The 27,014-nt window shown below is 52.0% G+C and overlaps 11 protein-coding genes across 11 annotated transcripts; 6 read left to right on the top strand and 5 right to left on the bottom strand.

The window, feature by feature from the left end:
* Nucleotides 1-1,446: 1,446 nt before the first annotated feature.
* Nucleotides 1,447-3,302, bottom strand: Z517_11829 (uncharacterized protein; the record flags this gene model as incomplete). The annotated part of the gene is made up of 2 exons (XM_013423412.1): nucleotides 1,447-2,487; nucleotides 2,574-3,302. The coding sequence occupies 2 exons, from the start codon at nucleotides 3,300-3,302 to the stop codon at nucleotides 1,447-1,449; spliced, it is 1,770 nt and encodes a 589-aa protein (XP_013278866.1).
* A 1,259-nt stretch (nucleotides 3,303-4,561) lies between these two features.
* Nucleotides 4,562-5,108, bottom strand: Z517_11830 (uncharacterized protein; the record flags this gene model as incomplete). Its single annotated transcript, XM_013423413.1, has 2 exons — nucleotides 4,562-4,927; nucleotides 5,019-5,108. The coding sequence occupies 2 exons, from the start codon at nucleotides 5,106-5,108 to the stop codon at nucleotides 4,562-4,564; spliced, it is 456 nt and encodes a 151-aa protein (XP_013278867.1).
* Nucleotides 5,109-5,908: 800 nt separating this feature from the next.
* Nucleotides 5,909-7,755, bottom strand: Z517_11831 (uncharacterized protein; the record flags this gene model as incomplete). The annotated part of the gene is made up of 3 exons (XM_013423414.1): nucleotides 5,909-6,055; nucleotides 6,107-7,407; nucleotides 7,461-7,755. The coding sequence occupies 3 exons, from the start codon at nucleotides 7,753-7,755 to the stop codon at nucleotides 5,909-5,911; spliced, it is 1,743 nt and encodes a 580-aa protein (XP_013278868.1).
* A 670-nt stretch (nucleotides 7,756-8,425) lies between these two features.
* Nucleotides 8,426-9,208, top strand: Z517_11832 (uncharacterized protein; the record flags this gene model as incomplete). The annotated part of the gene is made up of 2 exons (XM_013423415.1): nucleotides 8,426-8,490; nucleotides 8,542-9,208. 2 exons carry the CDS (start codon nucleotides 8,426-8,428, stop codon nucleotides 9,206-9,208), a joined length of 732 nt encoding a protein of 243 aa, XP_013278869.1.
* Nucleotides 9,209-11,141: 1,933 nt separating this feature from the next.
* Nucleotides 11,142-14,989, top strand: Z517_11833 (uncharacterized protein; the record flags this gene model as incomplete). The annotated part of the gene is made up of 2 exons (XM_013423416.1): nucleotides 11,142-13,478; nucleotides 13,529-14,989. The coding sequence occupies 2 exons, from the start codon at nucleotides 11,142-11,144 to the stop codon at nucleotides 14,987-14,989; spliced, it is 3,798 nt and encodes a 1,265-aa protein (XP_013278870.1).
* A 600-nt stretch (nucleotides 14,990-15,589) lies between these two features.
* Z517_11834 (endoplasmic reticulum vesicle protein 25) lies at nucleotides 15,590-16,375 on the top strand (the record flags this gene model as incomplete). The annotated part of the gene is made up of 2 exons (XM_013423417.1): nucleotides 15,590-15,920; nucleotides 15,993-16,375. 2 exons carry the CDS (start codon nucleotides 15,590-15,592, stop codon nucleotides 16,373-16,375), a joined length of 714 nt encoding a protein of 237 aa, XP_013278871.1.
* Nucleotides 16,376-17,146: 771 nt separating this feature from the next.
* Nucleotides 17,147-18,033, top strand: Z517_11835 (uncharacterized protein; the record flags this gene model as incomplete). Its single annotated transcript, XM_013423418.1, has 2 exons — nucleotides 17,147-17,241; nucleotides 17,298-18,033. The coding sequence occupies 2 exons, from the start codon at nucleotides 17,147-17,149 to the stop codon at nucleotides 18,031-18,033; spliced, it is 831 nt and encodes a 276-aa protein (XP_013278872.1).
* A 497-nt stretch (nucleotides 18,034-18,530) lies between these two features.
* Z517_11836 (uncharacterized protein) lies at nucleotides 18,531-19,427 on the top strand (the record flags this gene model as incomplete). Its single annotated transcript, XM_013423419.1, has 1 exon — nucleotides 18,531-19,427. The coding sequence occupies one exon, from the start codon at nucleotides 18,531-18,533 to the stop codon at nucleotides 19,425-19,427; it is 897 nt and encodes a 298-aa protein (XP_013278873.1).
* Nucleotides 19,428-20,439: 1,012 nt separating this feature from the next.
* Z517_11837 (uncharacterized protein) lies at nucleotides 20,440-22,251 on the bottom strand (the record flags this gene model as incomplete). The annotated part of the gene is made up of 4 exons (XM_013423420.1): nucleotides 20,440-20,884; nucleotides 21,160-21,504; nucleotides 21,656-21,954; nucleotides 22,165-22,251. The coding sequence occupies 4 exons, from the start codon at nucleotides 22,249-22,251 to the stop codon at nucleotides 20,440-20,442; spliced, it is 1,176 nt and encodes a 391-aa protein (XP_013278874.1).
* Nucleotides 22,252-22,857: 606 nt separating this feature from the next.
* Z517_11838 (uncharacterized protein) lies at nucleotides 22,858-24,818 on the bottom strand (the record flags this gene model as incomplete). The annotated part of the gene is made up of 8 exons (XM_013423421.1): nucleotides 22,858-23,125; nucleotides 23,178-23,304; nucleotides 23,366-23,656; nucleotides 23,712-23,967; nucleotides 24,025-24,237; nucleotides 24,295-24,414; nucleotides 24,473-24,633; nucleotides 24,695-24,818. 8 exons carry the CDS (start codon nucleotides 24,816-24,818, stop codon nucleotides 22,858-22,860), a joined length of 1,560 nt encoding a protein of 519 aa, XP_013278875.1.
* A 553-nt stretch (nucleotides 24,819-25,371) lies between these two features.
* Nucleotides 25,372-26,595, top strand: Z517_11839 (uncharacterized protein; the record flags this gene model as incomplete). Its single annotated transcript, XM_013423422.1, has 5 exons — nucleotides 25,372-25,559; nucleotides 25,627-25,778; nucleotides 25,843-25,929; nucleotides 25,996-26,364; nucleotides 26,420-26,595. The coding sequence occupies 5 exons, from the start codon at nucleotides 25,372-25,374 to the stop codon at nucleotides 26,593-26,595; spliced, it is 972 nt and encodes a 323-aa protein (XP_013278876.1).
* Nucleotides 26,596-27,014: the final 419 nt, after the last annotated feature.

Consider the following 27,014-nt stretch of genomic DNA (forward strand, 5'->3'; position numbering starts at 1 on the left):
AAAGTATTGACCTAAAAGTCGCCGGGAAAAGGCCTAGAAAAATTTGATCTCGATCTCTCCTGTCATCAACTCATACATTCTGATCCACTTTGGTCGCTACTGCAACATACCTGGAGAGAAAAAGCTTCGAGAGTTCGGTTCAGCGAATACTCCACGGCTTCGAAGAAATTATGGAAATGGCGACCTTTTTTCGGCCGACTGTTCTGACCGAGGCTCCGAGCCTTGGGCGTGTCTGGGTTTTTAATGCCGTCAAATCCGCTAGCTCCTCCTCCCTGGACGACGGTACATTATGCTCTAAACGACTGGGCGATCCATCAACACCTTCGAGGGCCCCCGCGCCCCTTCCCCTCCTCCGGAAACACTGCATGCCCGGACGTTTAATCACCGACTCGTGCAGCGGTTAGAACTGCACGTAGTCACAAGGACGCCGTCTTGTCGATCCCTCATTCGCTCCCGAGTTAGCGCTACAGCTGACCGCCCTGCATAATATTTTATGCACATCATGGATCGGTGATCTTCTTACAAAGGCGTATCAACTTCAGAATCCTGTGGGACTAAACTGGCAACCGTTTCCCGACGACCACAATGCTAATGCTAACTAGACAGGTAAGTTGTTGTTTAATCCCATCTTGGTTTACTAGAGAAGCCATTATCAAGGAGATTCAAAGATGTGTCTGCTTATCGCCTCCAATACCTGGTTCCCTACAAGTCAGTGCAGTATCTCTATCAAGTAAAGTCAAACGAACCTTCCCTGATGTATCATGAGATTTGTGTTTCACAGGCACTACGGGGGGGATTCAACAAGTCCTTGTATAAGTGCTATACCGGGGTACTAATGCAGCAGGGATACAATGGGCGCCAATGCATTCATCCTATGGAAACTTGGACAGCTACTTGTAGCACGAAGCACATGCAAAGAAAACTTTGCCACCAACGAACAGTACAGGCTCTGCGGCATGTTAGGGCAGCAAGGGGTTGTACTTGTTGTACTTGGAATCAATTCGATCGACCGACCGATCGAAAAGGGTAACGCCATGTATGCAGGCAGACTTGAATTGCTGGTGGACAATACATACTTGGTTGTACGAGGCACATACATTTTCTTTTCCAGCTGGGAATCTATGTATGTCTGTATGTACTTGCAGTACTCGGTACCTATGTTCCGAACCCGAGTGCCTGAGTGCCTGGTAGTGATCAGTACTAGCACTAGCACCCCTTCTTTATTTCTCAGCTTTCTTTCCGCGTAGTTGTACTTGTCCTTGTATGTTTTGCTCATGTCCCAGTTCTTGTCCCAGTTCCTGTCCCAGTCCCATGCCGACGCCAACCACCGGTGTGCAAGCTCGAAAAGGCAGGCCCAAGAAGGAAGGTAGAAAGGTAGGCACATACAAATATGACGTCCCTTTACCATCACCATTGCGCGCTGTCGTCATGGCCGTGGTCAACGACTCAGATCTTCTCGAGACTGCGCAGGCTGTAGAAGAGGAGATAGGCCTCCTGTCTCAAGACGTCCTCGGTGGTGGTCGCGCTGACAATCTCATCGTCGAAGCGGAACCACTTGTTATCCTGGCGGCAAAAGGCATAGTAATGGCCGTTCTGGGCGTGCTCGCCCTGGTGCACGACGACGCAGTCGAGGTCGTACATGAACTCGCTCTCCTTTCTCGCCGCACCCCCAGAACTCATACTGGAACTCGACGCCTTGGTCGAGGACGAAGAACTCTTGGTCTCCTTGTCCTTTTTCTCGACCTCGCCGCTGTCTTTCTTCTCTTTCTTGACCGGCTCGGGAACCCTGGTGGGCGGCCGTGTGGTGTATGGAGCCATGTCGAGATGCAGGCCAAAGTCGATCTTGCCTTCGTATTTCTCCGGCCCAAAAACCCCGCTGGCGCTCTGCTTCATCCCGAACCGCTTGACGTGCACGCACAGGATGGCAGGCAACTTCCGGATGCGGGTCTGCTTGGATGCAGACCGTCGCGCGTTGCAGTTGTTGCACTTGTATTGATCGGGTGAGAGGGGTTCGGGTGCTGTGAACGCCCGCAGGCAATCTTGGACGGTTGGGATGGTGATTTTGAGGTCCGCGGCCTTGTCCTTGTTGGAGCCTTTGGCTCCTTCGCCTTTCTTTACGTCCTTGTCCTCTTTGCTCCCCTCGTTGCCGCCGGTGTCTTTTGAATCCTTAGTACCGCCGTCTTTTGGCCCCTTCTTCCTCTTCTTCATCTGTTTCTGGAAATCTAGCGAGATGCTTGAAAACTCGTCCTCCCGACTTGACACGGTATGGCACGTGTCACAGGTGATCTGACTGTTGTAACGTCCGTAGAAGACTTTGTGGAAGAAGCAGATGCAGTGCTTGTCCAGTGTCGCTATCCCGTTGGCCTGGTTGGTAGCGTGGGATTTGTTTTCGGACGACGGGACGTACTGGGCCACCCCCTCGTGCAGGCGGTCAACGATGCACATGAACCATTCTTGAGCGTCTTGCTGCCCCTTTCCAGACATTTGCTATTCACGTAGAATGAGAATCAGGAATCCTCAACAGCTGAACCAAGGGGAAGGAGAGATTGGGGAACGGGGGAACAACTACGTACCGGAATATTCTTCCACGAAGCAAACAAGAGATTGACAGCGTGGGCAGGAAGAGGCTGATCCACCATAGTGACATCGGAAAATAGCTCGGTCATGCCACAGGCAACGCAAGTCTTGTGCTCTTTGTTCTGAGAACCTTCTGCCGACCCGTCATCTTCATCGTCGTCGTCAGAATCGTTCTTCTCCTTCTTGTCAGGCTCCTTGGAAATCGGACATGTGTGGATGGGGTGACCCATCCCTAAGAAATAGCTTGCCAGAAGGGAATTGTGCACCATCATCTGCAGCACGGCGTTCATGTAGCACGTCTCGCCTAGATTGAACAAGCCGCGAACACCGGTCCTGCCGCACGGCCGCTGGGAGGTGTTTGCTGTCAGATAGGAATCGTCCTCCCCGTCGTTGGACTCTGAAATTTTCCTCTTCACTCCGTTGACCTTGCTGCTGATGCTGCTGCTTTTGCCGGTGCTGATGACTAAGGCCGGATCGTAGATCAGATCATTGCAGTTACCACAGTACACAGAGTTGTGGGAGACGGCGAACCCATGCTGGGTCTTGGAGAGGTGCTTGTTCAGTGCCGTGAAGCTGCCGGAGAAAGAGCATGCGATACAAGAGTATGTTGCAAAGTCTGGGTCTAGCTGGTTGTTGCTGGTTTCGCGAAAGGCGTTGATTTTGCTGGTGGCTTCGGTATCGAGATGCTCACAGCCCGCTGCGGGCATGCATTGTGTAAGAGCCATGGCTATCAAGTCTGTGCTGGAGAAAATGTTGATGAATGATGGTGGAACAGGGATGAGGTCGCTATATATAAAAAGAGTGGGTTGTTGGAGATGTCAAAGTTCAGGAGAAACGGAGCAGGCAAGATGGCTTTAATAGTAAGGCATCACAATAAGGTCTGATTGTTCCTGAATGCCCCTCAATAGCTGTCAGTGGGGACACTGACTTTCGTCCATTTGTGAATACAAGAACAATAGGGACCGGGACTATTGTGAATCGAGTTGTGGTCGACAAATCAAGGGAATAATTTTGAATGTGAAGTGATTACATTTGCGCGATGAGGCCCCTGCGCCCCGCACTAGAATTACGGTGGGCTATGGGCTCAGCCTCGCGCCACAGCCTTGCATGTCAAAGGTCTAGACCCCGTGATTCTTGAGCCGCAACCAACCGTCTACAGTATCTCCACACAGCCTTGCCTGAAACTACATCTCGCTTCTCCTCGTCTCCTATCTCGAGGCCGTCCGTCTTCGTTGCTTGCTGCATTCGTTTTAACGCCATACAAACATTGACTCGGGATTAAAAGGAGACTTCCATCAACAGTGGCTTTGCACAAATCTAAGTCACCCGCAGATCCCTCCGTCCGGGTCCGATCCAAGACTTCAGAGTCCCTTTTACCCGTCTCCAGATTCTTCGGGTTTCCCTCCTCGCGCGTTGATTTTATATTTTTACACCATGAAGCCCGACCTACACCACGACACGAAGGATGTCATTGACGAAGACCTCGAATATGTTCTACTAGATCCCATCGGAAATCACCTCGTACTGAAACAAATCTAGCCGACGGACGCGAGGAACAGGAGTGGAGGAGGGTTCAAGGGATAACAAGCCGTGACAGCGATGTGTGTGGCGGATGTGTGCCTTTGGTGTTTAGTGCCTTTACGGGGTCTGTGGACAGATCATATCTTTCGGCTGGTGTCGGAAATGGTTTGTTCTTGAGAGATAATGGTATCATCGAGCTGGAGACCATGCACGCAGATATGCCGCGTGAGCCAGCCACCAGAGGCAATGGGTACCAGAAGGAACCCTGCTCGCAAGTGTGGTTGTGCATAGTGAGGACAAGAGCTGGAAGGACAGCACTGCCTAGACAGATTTTCATCCATAAACTTCATCTATGGAAGAGAAATATTAGTATCTCGGCGCAACAAAACCCGCCCTAAGGAAACATCTCCGCGAGAACAACAGGTCATGATGTCGTGAGACCTGCACTCGAGGACATCGTCTCCTACTTGCTCCCCCTCGCTCGACCGCGTGGTAAACTACTGCCTCTCGAACCCCGGCTACCAACAGTGCCTCTACCTCCTCGCGTTCCCGCAGCAGCACCTCCTCGACCGCCAGGTTGATGGGTCTGTTTGACAGTCGAGGAAGTGCCAGGTGTTATTGACGGGGCCATGCTTTTGCGACGCGGAGTTGCCTTCAAGCTTGCGAAACTTGCATCTGCTGCAGTCATGAAAGTAGCGTCTCCAGCCCCGTCGCCGAGCCGGGTATCACCAGTGGTGTTGTTTTGCGCCGTTGTTGACTGATCATCCGGAATTCCCTGACCTCCCTGCTGACGCTTTTGCCAACGCTTAATTGACTCTGTGATTGGAGCCTGGCGCGAAAAGGTCATTGTCAACTTCGTCCCAGCAGCGGCGCTATTGTGACAGCCGCAACAAAAAAAAGGGGGGATACACGCAACTCACCTCTGGAAAATCAACAACAAAGGCATTCATGTTCAACCCGTACAAAAAGCTAGCAAAACTCTCCCCGAACCGACCAAGACTCTCGTGCATGAGTTGTAAATGCATCAAATTTGCCTCCAGGTCAGCCATTGAGTCACTCAACTCCGCAAATTGCGGCTCTAAGGAGTCGAGTGGCAGCCCAGGCCCTGTGAACAATCCGTTATTCTGGTGGATAGAGGCACGTAATGAGGAACGAGACGAAGGCCGGAGAGGAGTTGTTGGTCTCGAAGTGGGAGAGCGCGATCTCGTTCGTCCGGGCAATTGTGATGTAGGGCGTGACTGTGACATCCTTTTTTTTCCTGACTGAGCAATAGGGCCCGTTTAGGTGCTGATGTTGACACTGAGTCCCTGTATATAGGCACTGAGTACAAACGATGAACCTGCGCGATGGCCGGCATTCCAGAAGACGTGTCTGCATCCGCCAATCACAATCCACCATTTTCGTGCCTTCGGAAAAACATTAAAGGTTGCTCCGACGAGGCTGGCAAGGCTGGCAATTGATACCTACAGGTGATGACAAAAGGCAACATGCTCGTGGCAATCAATAAACAAAGCTTCCCAAAAGCTAAAGGACTGCATGAGATACTCCAGGAAACAATTACATTGTGGCGGAGCTCTAAAGACTAGCTGCCGTCACCGAACACGACACTACACAGATCACTGAGGCCCTGAGATCCGTCAAACCCTGGCTGACCGAACGCCAGGTGCACAGTCCGTTGATTTGCCCGAATGTATGCGCGTTGGATCTTCAGGAGCTTCAATCCTATCCCTGAATCCTGTCCTGTCGAGTTTGCTCGTTTGCTGCACTCTCAGGAATCCCCATGTAAGGCACATAAGATGCTTTCCTCCACTCAGATCCCGTCAAAATCACCACCTGGTGCGTCATCATCATCCATCTCTCCTTCGACAATCTCCTTTGCAAGCTCACGCTCGCGTTCACGCGCCTCTTGAGCATTCTTGAGCTCTAGTCTATGTTGATTCATGGGGAAACGCATAGCCTGTTTGGAAAGTTAGCAAAAGAATCAATTTGCGTTTGAAGATCAATGTACCTTGACACTCTCATCGTGTAACGCTAGGCAAGCTTGTATACGCTCATGGAAAGCGTCACCGGGTTCCCTGGTAGCGTATACATCTCCCACTTCCTTGCTCTTCATGTACCCACGCTCGTGATCCAGGCTGGCCTCGATGACCCCATCACGAATCGCCTTCGCCACGATGTATTCCGCGGACTCTTCGCTGTCAAGGCCAAGCCGCAAACACATATCGCGCAGAGAGATTCTTGCATATGACAAAGACATCATGCGAATGCCGGTTCTGATCACATTCTGGCGCAGTCTCAAAATAAGCGTGTACGTATCATCTTTTCTAAAGGTAGCATTGTACCGCTGAACCAAGTTCTGGAACCCGATCACATCTCCAGAGCTGACGGCTTGCACAAGTTGAAGATATGGCTGCAACGCTTTCTCCAAACTAGGCTGGCGGAAGATCGCACGATCCGGGATATCTCCCATCAAAAGTTCAACCACAATAAGCATTTTGGTCGAAGCTTGATAGAATCCACTGGCTTTGTAGGATGTTGGCGACTTCCGGGTTGCTCCAATTAGGTGCTCGTGAGCTTCTGTGTATGAAAGTTGAATTGCCCGGATGCGGCCGAGATAGTACAGATACCTGGCAATCTGATTGTTGGCAGCGGTGGGAGGGAATTTGGTGTGGGATATCAAGAGATCGGCCTGGGTGACGTGAGAGGTGGAAAGGTAATTCCGCAGAAGAAGAGTCGTGACTGCGGCTTGAATGTCCTGATCTTTTCTCAGTGTCGCAGTTCGGAGAGCATCAAGAAGTGGTTTCCGGATCGACAAAACCGCAGCGGCAGGCGAGGGAGGCAGGGGCGCCAGTTCTTCGAAGAAAAGCGCATAGTAGAAATATACCCGAGCCGAGAGCGAATCCAAAGTCCGGCGATTCAATGTTCGGAGATGTTCAACCAGAGCGCTCGAGAATTGGGCGCCTGCGTTGATTGATTTCTTATCGTAGAGGTGGACTTGAACCAAGATCGAAAGGTAGACGTCGACTTCAGGGAGTATCTCCTTGTGTGAGCCTTTTTGTTGCACTGTATCCCTCTTGCTGTGCCATTCCTCAACTTGTTGAGTGGGAAACGACGGGTCGTCCTTGACGGCGCTTAAAAGGGACATTGCGGTCGCGGTGGGTGTTGCCCAAGTTTGGGTGACAACAGAGGCTATCACATAAGCGGACAGATGTTTTCGGATGGAAGATATGGAACGGAGGACTCTCAAGCTGAATCGAGGATCAAACTGGCTGACAGCGCGTTCCAGCAATGGAAGATTGGCCTTGATTTCTGCAGCAACGTGAGTAACACATCTTCAACAGCAAAAGTCTTGTGCATCTTACCCTCGATTGCCTTCTCTTGAGGATCGACCTCCTCTTTGCCCTCCTTTTCCCCGTCATCATCTACTGCTCCGTTCGTGAGATCTGCATCGGTAGCTTTCTGAGGTGCGCTCGGAGTGTTGGCGCCCTTTGCACGGGGAACGACAACTGTCATCTCATCATCGCCATCCTTCTCCTTTGCTTGTTTTGGCGCCCGCTTGGAATTCTTAGAATCCTCCTTCATTTCGACGTCGTCCGAGCCATTGATGCCATTTCGGGTAGGATCGTTGCCGTTGAGATGGGGTTTGTCGCCCCTCATATCTTCGGCGGGAGGTGGAAAAGTTGTGCTGAGAAACGGACTGGACTGGCGAAGGAGTAGATTCAAGCCGAAACAGGCGTATGGCTGATCGTTTGTTGTGTGGAGCTCTTCTGTACAGGAAGGAGGATTTATATCAGGGCAAGATTGGGTGATTCAGTTGGCATACGGCCCAAAGTTTCAAGATCCTTGCCCACCTCCAATCACAAGTTCGTTGATGCAATCGACCTTCTAGGGTATGTGATTGTGATACACCGTCGAGGAAGAAATGTCGAACTTGAGAGGAGAATGCTTAGGATGATGTATGGGTTGGTTTGAAGTCACGGAAGTTTTGGGTAGGAATGGAGATGGAGATGCAGTCAGTTACCTAGTGGTCATTTCTGGCCTTTCGATGGCGCTTGCTCTCCATAGCGCAGCCGCAGTTCGCCAGGCACAACAGACAGACGCGTTCGGGTGCCTCTCCACACCCACCACAAACTAATCACCAACACTCTATCATTAGAACCCATGATGCATGTACAAGACGCCTTGACGGCATGAATGCTGTACATTCTTGGGTACTGCATATGCTGTCAATATCGTGGCCTCTTCGTAGCCTGTGACCGCAGTATACAGCAGCGCGGCAGGTGAGACGATCAAGACTGGGACACGTGCTTTCACATCTCACAGCAATATGGCTCTTCTTGCGAGCCATCTGGAGCAGATTTCACTATCTGCCAAGTCGATATCTGAGCTGGAGTATGCATACAATATGACTTTTCTGATTCTCCTTCGCTGACAAGGCCGCAGATTTCCTCCTCCTAAGATCTTCACAAATGCTCTACTCAATAACCAGGAGATTACAACCTTGATTCGCGACACGGAACCTCACGAGCGTGCGCTCTTCTCGATCGACCCCAATGCTGTCAATAGGAGTCGTCCACAGAATGGCTTCCGTCCTACAGACACCAAAAATGGTCTCCAAGGTCGTAAAAGTGGGCTTCCTTTGGCGAATCACATGAAACATTCCGCGGTCTCGACGCTACTGGGCAAAGAGATGCTTCAGGAGATCAGACAATCTAGCAGTGGACGATCTCGTGAGGGAGTCAACGTTGAAGTTCTCCTCCGAGGTGCAGAACGGCTCTGCGAGGTGTACGCCGTGGCGGGAGCAAAAGACCGAATCCGAGCCCTCCGCACCCGTCATCGAGAAGTTGCTGGCTCCATAACAATACTTGAGGACAAAGTCTCCAGGCAACAATCCCTTCTAGAGAGCGCAAACCGGGCGTCCAACCCTGAAGAAATATTGGATGAGAATGATCTGGGGCAAGACCTCAGCAAGTACAGTGATACGCCGAACTTGACGGGCGAAGATTTCCGGGTCGAAGAGGAAGAGATACGCCTATTGGAGGCTAGGAAAAAGATCTTGGAGGAGCGCGTCGCCGGTATGGAAAGAGACCTCGGCGGGCTTTTGAAGTGAGGGTGCACATCTTGAAGCCTGACATCTTCACATGAGCATCCAATCAGAGAAGGACTGCATCACCTCAAGCCTAAGGGGACTGCTGACAGAAGCGATGATGGACGATTGGCCACCCGCGTTACTTTGGGCGACGAGACGGCTACCCTGAGCAGCTTTGTATGCCATTGGCATCTCCATTGTGTCCTGAAGTTTTCGCAAACTGGTCGTTTTCCCCGAAACTCGCCAGTTCTCGAAAAGCCTTGCTCTGTTGCACGAGCAAGCTCGGTCGCGTATCAGTGGTCATCATACAGCAGACAATATGGCATCAAGACATTCATTGAAACCACCACCACCTGCTTTCAGCGGCGGTCATATGAACAGGAGCTTCTGCATCAGCTTGTCGTCAACTGGCCTTCCAGAGGAAGATATCGCACTGTCCTCAACATTTCGCCTCGCCGGGTTTCTGCGGTACGTGGCATGTCACGCCGCTCAAGAGCAAGAGGGACTTGCACTTTCGCTTGTGAGCAATTCTTTACTCCTTTTCAACATTTTCAAAGGTCTGACTCCACCTTTTGCGCTCCAGCCAAGCCGGACAGTTAAGTTGCATGTTGCTATCAGAAGCTACTGAAGCCACGCTTCTTTGGTGGGGCACGTAGCCTCTGTTTTCGTCCAGGCTCTGTCACCTGTGCCATCAAATCAAAGAGGTTGAACTTCGCTTCTTGGGGGAGAAGAATGGCGGGGACTTCGTCAGTGGATGGTTGAAAGCGGGCAAGCTTTTCTGGGAAGCAGAATCCGCGGGAACTTATGTACAAGAACAAGTACCTACTCGTGGATGAAAGAAATCTGAATGCATTCTTCAGGGGGCGGCCGCCATGTACGGTACTACCTGGTAGGTACGATGTGGAACAGCAGAAAAGAGTAAGGTGCGTCTTCGAACCATACCTACTAGGTATTCAAGACCCAGGACTGGTATAGACCGTGTCAAGGCAACGAATAAACAGTTGAACTAGATTCCCCAGCTGTGGGCATCTGGGGCTCTCTGATAGCTCTGGTGCCACTTAAGACCAGGGGGACGCAGATGGATGGCCGTTGTGAGAGGCCAATGGAAGTGGGTGTCTTCCTTGTAAAGCCAACGAGAGCAGCAGTCAAAACTCGGACACCTGCGAACAGGTGTGCACTAAGGCTACAGGCTTGTCCCCAGCTAGTTAAAGAACGTCTGCAGCTGTGACAGAGGAACCAGTAGCAGGCCCAGATTTCATCCCCTTAAGCACACCAGAGTTCAGGGCCCCCGATGTGCAATTGGGCGCTGGGCTTGGGCCCGCAATGGGCAGCATCCACAGCAATTCGTGTCAAACGTGAAAAAAGGGAACCCCATGTCCGGATTGAAACACCAGCCCCGAAAAGCCCAGCATTCGACGCAAGCCAGCAGTCAAGCAGTCACTCACTTGTTTCTGTTCAGTCCGCCCTCACCGACGCCGCTTGACATCTTAATTGCGCCTGACCTTCTTTGTTTAACCAAGTCACAACACTCTTTCGACTGGCAGCGACAGCGCAGCTCGTTCTTCCACAGTTGTTGAACAGGGGGAGACTGAGCTTTGTCCTCGAAATTTCCCCCAACTCCTCAACTGCGGAGCGGAACCGATTGCTCGTTACCCGATCGTTTGCGACCACCGCCTCCAGTTGCAAAAAAAGCCTCACAGGCGCCTCAATTGAACCCAACATAGCGACAGTCGAAGATCCTGGTCTCAATACTTGAACATTGCCTTGTCGACTTCTCGATTGCTACGGAGGTTGAATCGAATCTTGACAGACTGACTTCGGACTTGCAGAGTTTCGTATCAACTCAGGCAACCTCATGGATCACTGATTGTTCTATTGCGGATTCCTTGCGCTGCCTTCCTCGACCTCTCATCCCATTTCCTGTCGCCTTCCTTTGTGTCGCCGTCTCACCAATATGGCGCAATTACGGAGCATGGGTTCAGGAACTGACGTGCTTTCCATGTCTGCAAAATCTACAAAAGCCACTCTACCACATGCATCAGCGCCTCCTTCATATGTCTCTGTCGCCGAAGCTGAGAAGTTGGTCTACGCGGAGATTGATCGTCTAGTCAAGATTTCAAATAATGCGGTTGCCATGCTCAATGGATTTCTGGATCAGATACTCTATGACATCCTCTCCAAATCGCAATCGACAGCATTGGGTGCGGTCCGAGCTGCAGTTCCGCTGGTCTTGAAACAGAGACTGGGACGTGCAGCTATAAAGGCTGCTGACGAGGAATTACAAGACTATTTGGATGAAGACGAACTGGAAAATATCCAAAACCACCAAACCATCCTTGACCCCAAAGCCGAATTCGATGTCGATCTTGCTTGGAAACTCACCAGGCTGCGCTGCATGGTTTATGCAAAGCTAGGTGACATGGAGGAAGAGGACGAGGAGGATTACCTGGAAGGTGATGATGTGAGGGACCATTTAAGTCAAGTAAAAGAGGCATACAGGTCTTCCGCAAGAATCTCCCCACACTCTGCAATCTTTCTATCCACCGTCCTTGAGTTTCTCGCCGAGCAGGCTCTATGTATAGCAGCGCAACATGCAAGACGGCGAGCAATGTACCTCAAGGATGCGGGTCGAGAAACCACTCCAATCCAGCACCACGCAGAGCCAGACGGAATTTTCTTGGAAGAGATAGATATGTCAGGCATCGGCAAAGAAGGGCCTCTAATACGACTTTGGCGGTCATGGAAGGGAAGTGTGCGGACTGGCGGCAGCATGTCCTCACGCCCTACGACACCCAACGTTATGTCGCCTATCAGTTCTGAATCTCCCATGCACGAATGGAAATTCCCTTCCGCACCAGTGATCCCACCAATTCAGGAAGAAGGGAGTCGGTCCGTTACGCCAGCAAACGTCCCTCTACCGATGACTGAAAATGATGTCAATGAAATAGAGGTGCCGGGGTTGGCGCGTACTTTCGAAGAGTTGGAGAACAACGAGCCGCGTCCTAGTCTTGGAGACCGACGGCCCACGAGTATGTTAATCATGCCTGGCCAATTCCCAAGTTCGGCAGCGGACGATGAACATTCAGACAGGCCACATCCGAGCAGAAGGAGATCCAGATCGGTGCCTACTTCGTCGAAAGCTTCTTCCGGCGCACAGTCGATGTCTCAATCGGAACTCGCTCCTTCTCGACCTACAGGTGGATCTAAGGATGATATAGACCTCTCGGAGAAGCTCGACGAGGATACTCAATCGCCTCAGGTGGAAGGCAGATCTGGTCTGCATTCAACTGCAATCGGCGCCACTGTTGCTACAATCGCCGGCGCGCTGAACATAGAGGCAGCAAAAGCTCTCCGGAGAGATCGACCGAGCTACGAGTTTACTTCGCCAGTTCCGGCTGAATCTACCAGAGAAGAACGGCTGCCAAGCAACAGAGCAGATGACTTCGAACAGACACATAACCCAGTGTCAGGGATTGGCATGGCTGTGGTGGAGGAAGAGTCACAGGAAGCTGCAGTCGATCCGGAAGACCTGGCTTTGAGCTCCAGCGATGGTGAAGGAGACCAGGTCGGAAACGATCACACCAATCCCAGGGATTCTGGGTTCAGCGTTGCTGGACCCGGGGATGCTATTCATGAGCATGAGCAAGAGGATGCCACGGATGAAGGAGAACACCTGGTCGCACACAGCTATGACCCTAGACTAGCTCAAAGAGAAAGTGCAGCTGATAGTCGAACTTCGAGGTATTCGAATCTGGGATATGCTACGATCTTCCAAACACCGGATACAACAAGTTCAGGCTACAGCAATGCGAATTCTACCGGCTCATTTGTGCAGGGAATGGCGCCTTCCCAGAACCCTGGTGTTAACTCAACTACCACAACGCCAAGCACAACATCTACATGGCCAGCAGTCATTCCAAATAGGGGATCCTCCTTGGACCATCAAAACACCGAAGGTGTGCGAAATGAACCGCGAGTCCCTCAACATCCCCCACCGCCCTATCATTCAGCGGAAGACCAAGAGGCGGCGGAAAACCCACAAGAGTTACACTCGCGATATGCGACCTTGGGCATGACTACGCAGAACGGCCGCGCAAGAAGCGAAAGCGCGAACGGAAGACCATCGACATCAGGTTCTGGAACAGTTCGACGGCAACACATTCGGCTTCGTTCAGATAACGAGGAAGGGTGGCCACGGGAAGACTTTGATAGAACGAAAAAGAGTCTTGATCTCCTGATTGACAGCAACGAAACACTCCATTATACTCTGACGCCTGCTTCTGCCAATGTGGTATGTAACACCGTGAAGTCTATCTTGCAAAGCGCTGACATAGTTTACAGGGAGGAAAGTTCAAGGTGAAAAGCCAGACGCAGGAATTGGCAGATTTCTTCCGAACCACCGCACCTCCGGGAGAAGAAGTGCGGCCGAAGTCATCTCGTTCTGCAAAGGATGGCCTCCGAGCAAACCCTACTAATTCAATTTCAGCCAAATCATCTCATCCTCAAATGCCTAGCCAGCAATCTACTCCCTCGCCTTCTAAGCCGAGGAATCGTCTGGGTGAACCGCGTGAAGCACGGATGGTGCGAAACAATACTCGAGATCTTGCTGATTATGCTCGTTCTACCGGACCGGAAAATGATGCACAGCTTCCGAAATTGCTCGCCGCACGTCCTGCCACCGCTCAAGGCGCCCGGTCGGATCTGTCTCTTAGAGAAAAGGTCTTTGGAGTTGACAGTGACACCCGTCCTAGCACAACATCTGGGAAGTCTTCGACTCGGTCGAAGTACCAGGCTCGAGATGCTAGAGGGCCTCGAACGGCGGAAAGTTCTGATTTAATTGACTTTATCAGAGAAGGGCCTCCACGAGCTGCTGGTGAACACCGCATTGATAGGAGCGTGGCCCCGTTTCGAACAACGATGGATTCTGACGATTTGAACGCGCTGGCACCTCCACCTGAGCTCGACACCAGGGGACGTAACTCTGATGGCAGTGCTCAAGAAAGTGCAATGACGGTCAAATCAATGCCCTCATCAATGAACTCACGCACTGGATTACTGGAATCTACAAATCGTGCGGCCGGGAAGTTCACGAATGGGTTTGGATCCTCTGCAACTGCGATATCGAAACAACCCGTCATTCCTGAGACGGATGGCACGCCCAAGAGGACTCGACCGAAAATCCGAGATCCATACGCAATTGATTATTCTGACGAGGAGGAAGAAGACATGGAAGAGGCGTATGAGCCGCCCAAGCGACGGACCGATGAAGAATCACTTGTTGACTTCCTGAGGAACACTGCGCCTCCTCCTGGCATGACGACTCAGCCCATTCTTGCTGCAATACCCGGCCCTACTCAGCCGGATCCCGCAAACATGATCAGACAGTCTACTAGCAGCTCCAAGCTGAAAGACCTTCTACCTGGTGGCTCGGTGTCATCAGCCAGGAATAATCCACATGCAAACGGGAACGGTGCAACACCCAACACAAGACCAGTCAACATTGCGCGCGCAGAATCTCCACACTTGACGCAGGTGGGATCAAAATTGGACAAATACCGGCCTACAACAACCACACATGCTCCGCATGTCGAGCGAAACAGACAGAAAATGCGTGTCCAACCGAGAGATGCCACTACAACCTCGAATGGTGGCGGCACTGCAGATCTGGCTGCATACCTGATGAACTCGGGGCCACCACCAGGCATGAATGAGAAGCCGCCACAGAAGCTTGGAGGTGCAGTGCAAAAGGATCAAGCAGGGTTTCTGAAATTCTTCCAGAGGAGAGCAAGTGTGAGAAAGTGACCAGGAAAGTGGACGATGATGTGATGATAGTCCAGAGGTATTCTGCGTTATGCACTGGGTACCCGGGACGTGACAAGAGGTAATGTTATTCGATGCTGTGCTGGAAGGCCATGTATATTGGAGGAGAGGCCAAAGGAATCAAAATCGCCAAAAGATCTTTTTTCTTCTCTGATGAAGCTGGATAGTCAGATACCCAAACAATCTATTTTGCCATGTAGATTAACAGTTAAGGACGCTCGGAGATCCTGTCAATATACACAAATCTTTGTCTTATGTAAAATATCCCCTTTATTGCAAGTCGCGTGCTTCACTAATAAGATAGTGTCAACGTGTCCGGCCAGGGTTTGTTGGAAAAGGGGCTGCCTTCTCACCGCCCACGTGATTTCAGTTTTGTACACAGTTTCTGCCACTCCTGAACATTGAATGAATTTCAGTCTCCAGGTCTACCAATTCTGAACAACTTTCTACACGCTTTCTTCTCGCACCCTTGCAATCCCCGTTTTCTCACTTCCGGAGCCGCAGCGCGGCTTTGGTTTGTTTTACGTTTCAGTGTTCTGTTGTGCACTTTGTCGTCAACCAGAGCGGCTGTCCGTCGGCACGATGAAGCGCCTCGCGGTCTTCTTCCTCTCCCTCCTCCTATATCCTTTCCTTTCCTCGGCACTGAAATTTGACCTCGTGGCCCAACCAGGACACAGTGCCAAAAATGAACGGTGCATACGCAACTTTGTCACAAAGGATACCCTCGTCGTGGTCACGGCCATTGTGAGCGGGAGCAGAGGCGATGGACAGATGGTTAATATGCACATCAAAGACGCAGTAGGGAACGATTACGGTCGACCCAAGGATGTTGCGGGGGAGAAGAGGATGGCGTTTACAAGTTTGGCGGATACCGCGTTTGATGTATGCTTCGAGAACACGTTGACTGGTCGATGTGAGTTCCCCTGTTATCCAAGTCCATCATGTCCGGTAGAATTGCAATATGAGGACTAACAAGCGGATGTAGCTGCTGTTCCCAACCCCACTCGCCATGTTGAACTCGACATCGATATTGGCGCGGACGCTCGGGACTGGTCCGCGATCCAAGCCAACGAAAAGCTCAAGCCCGTGGAAGCGGATCTGCGAAGAATAGAGGAGACAGTCAATGAGATTGTCCAAGAGATGGAGTATCTCCGAATCCGGGAACAAAAGCTACGGGACACCAATGAGAGCACGAATGAAAGGGTCAAATGGTTTGCCTTTGGGACGATGGGAATGTTGGTGGGTCTCGGAGCGTGGCAGGTTGTATATCTGAGGGCTTACTTCAGGTTTGTTTTTCCCCTGTCATATGCTGCAGTCTTCGACCAGTGCTCACATGTGTTGTTCTCCAGGTCGAAGCATCTGATCTAAACTGCTCCTCGAGTGGATATGCAACTCACTCTACGATACTAGAGTCTCATGGTATGAACGGCTGGGAAGGGAACATAAAAGCTCGTGGGAAATCGAGATGGTTGTGTTCGCATGTGCCATTGTATGGGGACTCCCAGAAGTACCATCTTGTAATCCGAAGAAAAATCTTGAGCCACTTACAGCAATGGCCGGATGGCTTGCTCTTGCTCGCCTGGCCTGAAAAAGCTGAGCCTGCCCAGGGTGCATCGGTCGAAATCACCAAGAGCGAGTTTGGAGCTCAAGAGGTGTAAGTATCCTATGAAGGAGGCTTTACCACTTTGCTCAACCTAAAGCGTCAACTTGGTATCTCCAACCCCCCGAGACATACAGTACGTTTCAAGCCACTGGATAAGGTGAGGAAAATTTGCGCACCAATCCTCCAATGCAGTAACCACCCGAATTCAGAAGATCTCGTTATACTGCTGAATGGCACGAGAGATGGGTTGTCCTAGCTGTCCTGTATTCTGTAGTCTGCCTCACTTTGAGGCCGCGGGGCCGCGAAATATTATCTGTTTGTTTGCTGTGGAAGTATCTTGATGGGAATCTACATACTGCCCGATCCACCTAAAGTCTCTCTCATTACTCTCTTCTCCTGGTCCTTCTTACTCTGCACCTGCCACGCGATTGCCTCTAGTTCGCGACATTGACACTCCTCTTTCCTCCGACGCATGTGCTCTTTCACAGTGAGCTGAAGAACTCAAGGTCACATCACATCCAGAGACACTTGCAAGCATGTCTGACGGCGACAATCCAACGTGGCAGGATTGCGACGATGAATTCCCAGGCAAAGACCCCGGTCCAGTAGTTGGCAAGGACAGTTCTGAAGGGTGAGCTGCTTGAACATCGCCAGAGATAAAAAATCCCCAGAAACTAACGTCGTCAGCACCGAAATCTACTCTTTCGCAGATATTGTCCTGATCACGGTCGGCAAGGAGAAGGTGAAATTCGGGGTCCACAAGGAAATATTGGTGTCACAATGCTCTTTCTTCGACAAGTGCCTTCGCGGAGGTATGAAAGAGGCACAGGAGAATGCAGTCACTCTCTGGGACGACGACCCGGGGGCATTCGGCGTGTTGGTCGAGTGGATGTACACCAGTCGCCTGGACGACTTGCGACGCCCGGGAGGTGTCCTGGTCAACGCATACGTTCTCGCCGACAAGTATGGCATGCCCGCTCTTCAGAATGCCATTGTCGATCGCTTCAGGCTGGCCAACTGGTCGGGTCTGAGGAATGTGCTGTGGGCTTGGGGGAGGTTGGCAGAGGGGTCACAACTTCGCAAGCTGTTTGTGGACCAGGTACATTATCAGATCGCGAAAGCCCCAGAAAAATACAGACGGGGCAGCACCAATACAGTGGATGCCTGTGCCACCGCATTCGAGGAGATTGTCGAGATGAACGCGGAGCTGACGACGGCGTTGATGTGGAAGATGTTCGACCACAGCGGCGGGACTGGGAGCCGAATCCCTACCAATCCAGCTTCACTTGTTGGCTGCGTTTACCATGTCCACGATGACGGCAGGCAATGCAAGCAAGTCACGACGATACGACAAGCTTTTCCCCTTTTTGATCCTAGGACCAGGCTCTCGAAGATCAGTCGGGTTAATAGACCGACTACGTAATGATTCTCGATGACACACGGCTTGTGGAAGGATCTTGATGGCTTGAGCCAGTCAGGATTGAACATATCTTGCTGTGCTTGGTATTACGGGATACTTTGTAGGGGTCAAGGTGACCAGAAACGCAGCCTCGTCTCGTGGTTGAGAATGAATACCAACTCGGGAGGATATTTTGAACCAATTGTACATATCGTCATGTTGCAGCCCAGCCACAACTTGAACTGTTTGAGGCGCACCGCAGCCTCACCTTCACCACAACCTTAGACACACCAAGGGTGAAACGCACCTTCTCAACAGATATATCCACGAAAAGCCGGAATCAACTCTGCTGCGTTCATGATGAAGTGACTCCTGTTTTCCCTCATCTCATTTGCCTTGATCTGCTTCATTCCCCATAGCGCCGCAATCCAACAAGGATATACTTACCAATGTGTCCGGGACACACTCGTCTGTCAAAAGATTGTCCGACGCCTCGATAACCTTTTCATCTTCTCGTCAATATGGTCCCGCTCAAGCGTCCTGCTAAGGTCAACCTTGAGGATAACCGAGGAAAGAAGAAAAGGTACGAGGAAATACCAGAAACAGGAGAGAAGACGTCGTCTCCCCCTCCCAACTCAAAGAGAAGCCGAGAGAACCCTGTGCTAACCAACGAGGGACTACGAATTAGTTTCGCCGCGGACGACATCATCACCGTCAGTGTTGGGCCGAATAATGTGGCACACCTGGTGCACGAGAGCGTGCTGTGTAAGAGCATCTTCTTCAACAAGTGTCTACACGCGGGAATGCGCGAGGAGGAGGAAAAATCCATCACCTTGCCAGAAGACGACCCGGAGGACTTTGCCGTGATCGTCCAGTGGCTGTACTCGGGCCGGCTACCCAACGATCCCAAGTGGCGGGACATGGTACGCGTGTACATCGCCGCCGTCAAGTTCCTCATGTACGACCTGCAGAATGCCGTGGTGGACTGGTTCCGCATGAAGCTGCCGCCGTTGACCCTCGACGCCGACGTTGTCATGCACATCTGGGACAGCACGCCCGAGGGGTGCGAGCTGCGCAGGTTGCTGCTCGACACGCTGTTTCATGAGATCCTGAAGACACCGGCGAAATTCAAATTGCCCCGCGATGCCGATGGCGACGACGACGGCCAGGGGAACATCGTGAGGGATCGCCCCGTCCGTGTCCGCACCGAGCAAGACGGCACGTCTGTGGCAGTGATCGACCGGGTCATGAACAACCCGCAGCTGCGGTTGGAAATGTTCTGGCGCTTTGCCGACCCGGACGATCGTCCGCCGAGAGAGTATTTCAAGATCGGAGGTTGCGTCTACCATGTCCATGAAGATCGGCAGAAGTGCGATAGAGACGACGGCGAGGACACGACGGGATCTGATCAACCTTAGCGTCCTCTCCGTGATGATATCGCCTCTTTTTCCTCGGTTCATTTCGCCTCTTTTTCCTCGGTTCATTTCGCCTGGAAAAGGACAAGAAGAGAAAGGAACACATTGGTCATGGTTGTATTCACATACCTGGGTATCTATGGATGAGCTGGCTCTCGTTTTTCACCCACCTCAATGTCTCCGATAACACCAACATCAGTACCAACGTCCAACCCTCTCGGTCGCTCTCGAAGATGCTCAGTCTAGAGACCTTCTGTCCAGACAATCAAAGAGCGCAGCATCCATCCGATGGACTTGATTTAGACTGGGGACTGCCTAGGTACCTAGGTATACAGAAGAGGACAGGGCAGGAGGATATGAGTGAGTGAGCGAGTTGTTTTTAAACAAATTCCTTACCAGGGTGTTTCGGGGACACTTGTTTAGCGATATGGCGATTGTTTCTGTCGGAGTGGTTATGGTTGTGGTTATGGGATTCACAGTACATGCATGCATGCGACAAGCAGTGTGCCCAAGCAGTGTAGCAAAATAGCGGGTTCTTTTGTCCCTCTTTTCTCTGTCTCTATGTCTCTCTTTCTCTTTCCCCTTTCATCTTTCTTGCCTTCTTGTCTCCTTACTAACATGGTTCTGGAAATCCAGTTGCCGAAAAATATCAATCGCTCATGCGTCAATCGCTGAAGTCCGCATTCTGCAGATGACAAAGGACAAGGAAAAGGACCCAGGGGGGTAACGATCTATATAGCTTACTTGATAGCTTGCTAGCTACCTAAAAAACCCCCTTTCCCTTTATCCCTCTCGGCTCAAAACCACTCCTTCTCCTTTCATCCTTATCTTCATTTATTCATTGTGCTCTGCTCTGCTTTGCTGTCCTCTGACCGTTGTTCTCTCAATAGCCTTACGCAGCGCAGCCTTGGTCGAGATGGTGAATGAAACCCCAGGAGACATATGCGCATGCATATCCATGTCCATACCCATTCTTTGCAACCGCGAATCGGCGAACCCGTCACGTCATGTCACGTCACAGCACAGCCCTCTTCTTGTTCCTTTCTCCCTGATTCTGCTGTTCCTGCTGAGCACGGCGTTTCAACTCTCTGACCATGCTCAACGCGGCGCGCGAGTAGGGGAACCTCTCGAGGGCGAGCTCGGCGGATGACGACCCCTCGCCGCTCGACTGCCTGACGGCCCAGCGCGCGGCGATGCCCTGTATCATGACGCCCGTGCGGAACACGGCAAAGGCGTCGGACCACGCCATGTCGCCGCGGGGGTCCCACCCGGCCACCTCGCGGTACCAGTCCAGGCACTGTTGCTTGGTGGGCAGGCCGGGAGGGCTGGTGGCGGCGTCGGCACCGGCAAACGCAGGGTGCGCGTGCGTCTTGATGTCGGTGAACCCCTGTGTCACCGTCCACGGCATGGTCAGGTTGCTTAGGTCCGAGAGCGGGTGGCCGACTGTGGCGATTTCCCAGCTGTATGATACAGATGGCCCCCGCGGCGATGAGGTTCGCCGCGGATACCTGGTTAGCCTTGTTTTTTTCTCTATTTCCTTGTGTATGAATATCACACAGTTTCTTCTCTTTTGTATGTGTAAAAGTGTGTGTGTGTGTGTGTGTGTGTGTGTGTGTGTGTGGTAGAAAGGAAGTGACACAAGGCTGTAACTCCAAGGAGGAAAGGGATACAGTTCTACAGCCAAAAACCGGAAGGGTTGTTCATGCTGCGCATAACAAACTGAAAGAAAACTCACTCGAGAATACCAATAATGACGGGCTTCGTCTTGTGAAACACCAGGTTATCGATCTTGTAGTCGCCGTGGGTGATGGCGCCGCGGTCCTGGGGAGCACTGCCTTGGTCCTCGAAAAAAGCCACCATCTCGTCCATCCCCGGAATCCGGCCCACGGCCTCGCCCGTCTCGACGTCCCGGACCTGCGAGTACGACGCGTCGAGCCGCTTGAGCGTGCGGATCTGGCGCGCGTAGAAACCGCGCGGTTGGCCAAAGTTAGCGGCGCCGGTGGTGGTGGTGTTGGTGAGGCCGACGGCGGCGGGGTCGACGCCGTGCAGGCGCGCGAGGGTCTGTACGGCTTCTTTCCACCTTTTTCCCCGTGGGTATTAGTATCAGTAACGGTATCGGTGTCAAGGGCAGAGTGGTGGTGGCATAAGGTTCATAGGTAGGATAGAAAGAAGGCCATGTGTTCCCTGATCACTCCCTTTAGGAAATAAGTGAAAACAGTACGGCAACGTACATAAGACTCCTCTCCTCCGCCGACACCCCGGGGATATACGCCTCCTTGAAGATTCTCCCGTCCAGGAACTCCATGATATAAAAGGGCGTGCCGACGACGCCGACGTCCTCGCACAGGCAGTACGCCCTGGGCACGGGGATCCCTGGGGATTGGTTGAGCGCCGAGATGACGCGGAACTCGCGCTCGACCTGGTGCGCGGCCGTCGTGAGCAGTTTTCCGGGTGGTTTCTTGCGCAGCACAAAGTCGCGGCTGTGCCGGTCTGTTAGGCGGTACGTCGGGTTCGATTGGCCGTATTCGAACTGTTTTTTTTTTTTCATTAGCATCGTTTCTGAGTGTGGGAGAGGGAAATGAGGCGATTGGGGAAGGAAGTGTGAGCAGACGAGAGACGAGGAAGAGAGAGAGAGGAAAAGGGAGAGGAGAAAAGCGAAGGGAAGGGAGTCCATGAAATGTATCGTGTCCTTCCTCCCCGCCTCTCCTCTGCGTACGTGGTACATACAGTACATACGTACCTGTCGGATTGTAATGGGGACTTTGATCTCAGGGACATGTTGTTCGAGATAGCGTTCCAACGACGCCTTGTCGATCGGCTGCCTCATCTCGTACGAGACCTTTTGTGGGCTGTCCTTATGGACGATCAAAGAAATAATGAAGGAATTGAGGGATCAAGGTCAAAAAGACCTTGTACTTTTGTTTCTCCTCCTCTCTGGTCCTGGGCTCACTTCTTCTACCAGCAGCTGCTGCACGATGGAAATATCCAGGATCCTTGGCTAAAATGCCTCGGATCTTTCAGTCTAGCAAAAATTCCAGTGGCCCCTCTTTGGCCAGAACACGCGAGAGATCTGGCTGGACGTCTGGTTACGGTGGCTGAATGGGTTGTTTGTCAGAGACTCTTACTGTGAAGCGTGCTATTATACCGATATAATAGCTACAGGATGAAACTGGACACACCCCAAGACAAGGGGTAATCAATCACACAACTATATTTATTACCTGCGCCAAATCAAGAACTACATGGGTATTCCTGTACAACTTCCAACCGAGTATGCTGCAGCTTCCATCCAGCATCTTTGTGTATCTACCAACACGAAATACATCAATCGAGTTCTGTGAGTACCTTATGCACAGGAAAAGTCGATCTGTCAATTAAAAGTCGTCGTCGTTAGCCAATGTCAGTCAAACCAATCACGCCCTCGCGCACTCGTTCAAACAGTGTCGTCGGCCGTCTTGAGATTCTCCGTAACAACAGGTGCCGTGGTCTTCTCGCCACCATGGTCGTGCGTGACGACAGTGTGGGTGACGTGGTCGATCTCAATCTCGCGTTGATAGATGGCCACCTCATCGGCATCTCCAAAAATGGCGGCAATTTCTTCAAGGGGCATACCCTTGGTGTCCGGGAAGAAGAAGAGCATGATGATTCCGCCAATCGTGCCGGGGATGATGAATGCGAGGTAGAATTTCCACCCAACGGTCCTGTCCTTTTGGTGAGTAAAACGGTCACTCAAGGGGCTAGGGACAGGCTTACTTGAAAGCAGTTGGGGCAGCTTGGAGCCAGATAATGTTCATGAGCGAGATCATCGAGACTCCCAGACAGACGCCCTTGGCTCGGATGTGGCTAGGGAACAGCTCATTGAGGTAGCTGAACTGAGTGCCTGAATCACAGAAAGTCGTTTAGTACCAGCCTCTTAATACGCAGACATAGGACAGACATACCATCGAGGCAGAATCCGTAAAAGATCTGGAAGATGTAAAACATGGCCACAGCCGCGAGAAGGGCTGATTGATTGTCGGATGGCACGAACTCTGCCACCAGAGCGGCCTCGATGATAAGCGTGACCATGCATCCCAACACTCCGAAACCCATGTAGAGATTCCGAGGGAACCGGTCTACCAGGGCCATTGCCATGATGTTGATGCCGAGGGTGAGGGTGAGCCATCCAGCAGGATAGAGTAATTGTTTGACAGGACTGAATCCGAGGTTGGCATACAATGTCGGGCCGTAGTCTTACGCACAAAGTCAGTTCGGGTGTACCCAGAAATTCCTCAAAAGAGACCTTACTGTTGATGACCAGCACGCCAGAGCACTGAATGATGCTGGTAGTCCCGATGGCGAGCAGGCATCGTTTTCGGTATGATGGCTTTTTCAGCATGTGCATCCACGAGTTACCCAGGGTCTTGTCGATGGCGATCTGCTTCTGGATCTGGTAATACTCTGCATTCGCGAATTCGTTGTCCGGGTCGTTGGGATCAGAATGCAGTTTGAAGAGGATCTCCTTGGCTTCATCGATGCGGCCTTGCATGACCAGCCACCGGGGCTAGAGATTCCCATCTGGTCAGTTCTCGATTCATCCGCACGTTGGACGATAACATACCGACTCGGGCACCCAGTAGATGCCACACAGCAGGAACAGAGGCCAGGCACACTGAAGAGCTAGAGGAGGTCTCCACGTATCCTCGCCTCCATCCCAGAAGTAGAAGCCAAAGCCAACCCACCCTTGGATGGTATAGCCGAGAATGAGAAAGACGGCATGGACGTCAACCAGAGCACCTCTCAGATCGACTGGCACGACTTCCGACATCCAAATCTAAGTAAAATCATGAGTCAAGGACATGTAACAGAGAGAGCGGGAGAATGGACAGACCGGTACGGCTGCGAGGATCATAAACGCCCCGGCGCCTGCAAAGAATCGAAAGAGCAAGAACTCGCCAACATTGGTGCTGCCGGCTAAGAAGGCCCCCGAGACGAGTGCAATAACTGCTGGCTGTACCAGATGGTCAGCTTTGCGCAAACACCATGAATGACCAACAACTCAGCCTTACCACGACAATGGCCCATTTACGGCCCCATCGATCAGCAACGTAGGGCAGCAACCACGTCCCAATAGTACCGCCGGTCTGGAACAGACCGTTCATAGTACTTATCAGGTCTGTTCCATTGCTTCGGGTGGCGAGATCGAAATACGCGATGAAAGATGGTTGACCTGGTGAGTAGAGAGGGTCAGTTTCAGCATCAGAGCTCAGGCTGAGCAGGATGATACGAACCCAGGGTTGTCCCAATGATCGAGGCTGTGTAACCATAGGTCAATGACCCAAGGCCAATGAAGCACAGCAACAACACATTGTACGCGTTGATCTTTTGCTTCTTGACGCCCGCAATATGTGGCATTTTGGGCAGCTGCTGGCAGTGTACAACTGGGTGCTGCAGTATTCCCTTGATCCAGTCAAGTCGCGCTCGAGATTGATGAGAGACTTTGCCCGAGGTTTAGAGCAGTACTTGTATATGAAGCTGGGGGGGCGGACTTCCCCAGGCGAAGGGCTTCCCGCTCTAGCGGTCCCACTTGGTGTTTGGACGGTGCTTGCATAGCCTGTGCATGGTGCTCCCTGAGATGCATCCGCGGGAGCGGGCACCTGTGGGGAAATAAGTGTCTTACTCTCTGGGTGCGAGTCAGACTGATCCACCCGGTCATGGGTGTCCGTGAGTGCCCATGGGTGCCCATGGGGCGGGGCGTCAAAGAATCGAGCGAGTTGCATATTGTTATCAGCGTCAGGGCTTCCTGACATCCCTGCCCGTGGACATCGCCAACGCGCGACTCGCCGCCCAGGAATTGGCCGCCATGCAGGAATTCATAAGCGGAAGAGTAGAAGGCCAGGAGGATTGGGAGTCTGTGAACTTGTGAAGACTTCGGTTGCCGCCCATCTCGCGCTCTTCCCGGTTCGCCATGTCTGAGCTCAAGCTGCCGTCGTGGAAAGATCTGCCAGCCGTAGAGGGCATGCCACATGGCTGCGCTTGGGGCCTGTTCGACAAGGATGGCGTTCGAGACGAGATAGGTACATTGAATCTCCTTACACCCGAAGCGGTGATCAAAGCCCGAGAAGAGATCCAAACCGGCAAGAGTGTTGTTCTCAAGTACGTCGAGGTACCTCTGGTGTGGTAGGGCTGAAGCCTGATGACCGCCCTCTGTTGACTCGCATAGTTGGCCAATTGACCACGTTCATGAGCCGGGATTCGACCGCATCAAGCCGACCATTAACATCACCGACTGGCGGGCCAAAGGGTCTCCTTGGTATTCATACGACGATGAGATTAGCATTAACACTCAGTCGGGGAGTCAATGGGATGGTCTAAGTATTCCACCCATGGAATCCACCACCCTTGTCAATGCAGTGAAGCTCACACATGCCCTTGCCAGGACACTGGGGCCATAGCGGGACGGGATTGTACTATAATCGCATACACCATGACGAGCTCTTAAACACAGACCGTATTGGGATTGACCGTAAGTGACACCTGGGACCTGTTTTGACTTTTATTCAGCCTTGTATTTTGACCTCGTCCTCGCAAGACTGGAGCAAGCGCGGAGGCATTGTCGGTAGAGGCGTGCTCCTCGACTATGTTGCCTATGCGGCTCGCCACAACATTACATATGATGCTATGACCCGTCACCGTATTACCCTGGACGTTTTGAAGGACATTGCCAAAGAAGAAAACGTGGTCTTGCGGCCCGGGGATATCTTGCTTGTCAGGTCGGGCTGGATCAAATGGTACAACGAACACTCCCCGGAAGAGCGCGTCGCCAAGGTCAAGAACGGCTCCGAGTACGTGGGAGTGGATGGGTCAGAGGAGGTCGTCGAGTGGATTTGGAACTCTCATTTTGCAGCCGTTGGTGGTGATGCCATTGGCTTTGAAGCGTGGCCACCGCAGCTCCCATGGTGTAAGTCCAACTCGGCGAGTCCTCACTCTTTCCCGCGCTGACTCTCTTGTATCAGGTCTTCACGACTTCATTCTTGCCCTCTGGGGAATGCCGCTCGGGGAGTTGTGGGACTTGGAGGCATTGGCGGCCGAGTGTGAAAGGCAGCAAAGATGGAGTTTTTTCGTCACCAGCTCTCCACTGAACACTCCAGGAGGGATTGCGAGTCCTCCGAATGCGATAGCCGTGTTCTAGGAGGATGGATGGAGGAGGTCTATAGGCTGAACCTAGGTCGTAGCTAAAGCAAGAGAGTAATTTCTCTTCAACCAGTACTCGGTATTGTTTGAGAACCCTTGTTTGGTGCCTTATTGTGGGACGTTCCTCCTAGGGGCCAAGGGGGGGCCAGGAAAGTTTGACAGTGACAGCCTCGTGACCCCCATCTGGGGTACCTTCAAGTACTTCCAAGCAATTAATAACTAACTCCAGGCCATCCCTGACACCCCGAGCGCCCCTAGGAACCTGCCGAGTCGTAAGTATCCTCTTGTACCACGGGCCGCACGGGGAAACAAGAAAACCGTCGCTCCAAGTGTGGGTTCGCCTGAAGCTATGGAAACCGAAATCCGTTTCCCTGGGATTCTTGTTTTTTTTTCGTTTCGAAACCCAAAAAAGTCAGC

The sequence above is a fragment of the Fonsecaea pedrosoi genome (genome assembly GCF_000835455.1).
Source record: "Fonsecaea pedrosoi CBS 271.37 unplaced genomic scaffold supercont1.8, whole genome shotgun sequence".
Classification (NCBI taxonomy): domain Eukaryota; kingdom Fungi; phylum Ascomycota; class Eurotiomycetes; order Chaetothyriales; family Herpotrichiellaceae; genus Fonsecaea; species Fonsecaea pedrosoi.